At 47.5% G+C, this 2,152-nt stretch overlaps 1 protein-coding gene across 1 annotated transcript; it reads right to left on the minus strand.

Moving 5' to 3' along the window:
- LOC18614479 (phospholipase A(1) DAD1, chloroplastic) lies at window positions 207-1,896 on the minus strand. Its single transcript, XM_018120941.1, has one exon. The coding sequence runs from the start codon at window positions 1,739-1,741 to the stop codon at window positions 392-394; it is 1,350 nt and encodes a 449-aa protein (XP_017976430.1). The 5' UTR covers window positions 1,742-1,896; the 3' UTR covers window positions 207-391.

A 2,152-nucleotide genomic window follows, 5' to 3' on the forward strand; every position in this document is an offset into this window, starting at 1 on the left:
TTAGTAATTTTGGTCTGTACGAAGGGTATTATCGTCACTTTGTTTCCAACACACGTGATACCCATCCTTATGAATAAAAACAACCTTCGCCTTTTTGAGGGTTAAGTCGGGCTGCTACTTTTTTATATTATTTATTTTAAACTACTAGATTGTTATTAGTAATTTTTCTTTGATTTTCCTATTTTCCTCTGTTGCGAGAGAAATTAGAAACTCAGAAGCTGACGTGGAGGACCTATTGTTTTGCTACAAAAGAATTGAGGGGATGTGGCCATCCCGCAATTGGCGGGGAAAGATACACGTTAGCTATGTACACGAAACTATTTTGCTACTGTCCGCACCGTATGTAAGGACGGGTCAGAAGTTCTTTTTTTTTGAAGTTTTTTCCTTATTTTTACGCCGTGGCTTGCCCTCGGTTATGGTAGTCGAGGACTCTGCTCACGGTGGCTCGGAATGGACACGTGGAGCTCACGAATCCGCTGACCAAATGGAGGTAGGTCTTGAGCTCGTGACACGTGGCAACGTTGATAGTGTTAAGGTACGGAGAGTCTCTGCTGCGGAGCCTGAGCTCTCTGCCTACCTCCGCATAGACCCACTGGGTGTCCTCGACTCGCTTCTGGATCCAGCTAGGCAAGCCCGCCACGTGGATGTCTTGGCTTTTTGACACGTCAGCATCTTCTTCCAGTACGAAGCCAGGTACTTTGGTTATCAGATCATCCGAGTTCACTATTCTTAACACTTTAGTGCCTTGTTTTTCTAGCTGGCGACGGAAGCTCCTGTTTCCGACACGTGGACCTCCGAAGGACATGACAGTCACGAGTGGAGCACGTTTGAAGGTGGTTTTTATGTCATAAGCTGTGAGCGTGGCCAGAGCCGCTCCAAGACTGTGCCCTGTGATGGTTAAGCTAAGAGGCTCGTCGCCGTATGTTTGGAGCAACCGTAAGATCTCTTCACGGATCATTTCTTGTAGACTCGGTGACTCGGCGGTTCCTGAAGTGTAAAGGCTCAAGAACCCACTTTCCACCATGGGTTCCGAACCGTCAGGACCAGGTTTGGAGTCAGCATTGGGGAGGGGAGTCAGGGTAGCGCGTAGATTTTCCAGCCATTCGAGGCCAGTAGCGGTGCCTCTGTAAGCAATCACCACATCTCTTCGACCCAGCCTGGCGATTTCCTCTTTGTCCTGACAAACTGCCACGTAACCAATCCAGCTGGACTGAGTTGCCACCCAACTTGGTGCTTTTTCAACCCAACGTGGCAACTGGATTCCTGATGTCGCACGTAAATTTCGGGTTAGTCGATAACCGGTTTCGGGTAGCCCGGAACGGTCTAGAAATGTGCTTTTGGGATAGCGGCATGTTGCATATGTTGGCGAGGAGGAGTCGAAGTCAAAGGACCTATATGCGGCTTCAACGAAAAACCCGTATCGAAGAATTTCGCCTCGCAAATTTTCGTCCAATGGATCAAGTAGACCTTCCCAGTTTTGGATTCCTTGGTACTGCTCCCATCTATTGCCGATTTTAACAGCTTTAGACGTGAACAGGGAAGCTGTTTGGTTGTAGTCAACAGGGTCGAGCAGATGTTCCCAGCTCTTCACCCTTTGGCTATCTATGGACTTCTTGAGTGGTCTGACGACCGGCTGAGCGATGGTGCAGCAACAGATAGAAACGTGCTTGCTAGGCATGGGTGTCTGTGTGGTTGTGGCTGGAAATGTGCATGGCCTTGCAGCTTTCATGGAGAGATTCATTTCCCTTCGTCTTGTTAAGTTCTGTTACACCCCTATGGTTTTAATCTTAAGCTGGAGTGAGTGCAAGGTTGTGAGATTTCAGAAGAACCAGGAAAAAGAACAAGATGGTCAGGAAAGAGAGATGACAGCGAGGAAGAAAGGGAGATGATAAAAGTATTCAAATGCTGCTGATGGTGCTCAGCTGCGTTGTTCACTGCCTTGGAGGAGTGCTTTTATAGGGAGAAAAAGCTAACCGGGACAGAGAGAGAAAGAAAGAGGGGCATATGGAACTTTAATGAGGAGAAACGAGGACAGGGAGGAAAGAGAAGAGAGCTCAATTAAAGGAGAAAGTATGGAGCCTTTCTTGATGACGAGAGAGAGAATGCCTTCAGGAAAATTGAGATTTTTTAAAGTATGGCAACGGGGAATTTG

The sequence above is a fragment of the Theobroma cacao genome, chromosome 1 (assembly GCF_000208745.1).
Source record: "Theobroma cacao cultivar B97-61/B2 chromosome 1, Criollo_cocoa_genome_V2, whole genome shotgun sequence".
Classification (NCBI taxonomy): Eukaryota; Viridiplantae; Streptophyta; class Magnoliopsida; order Malvales; family Malvaceae; genus Theobroma; species Theobroma cacao.

Bases quoted from the DNA above. Each gene is read 5' to 3' on its own strand.
- LOC18614479 (XM_018120941.1), bottom strand. From the start codon at position 1,741: ATGAATCTCTCCATGAAAGCTGCAAGGCCATGCACATTTCCAGCCACA.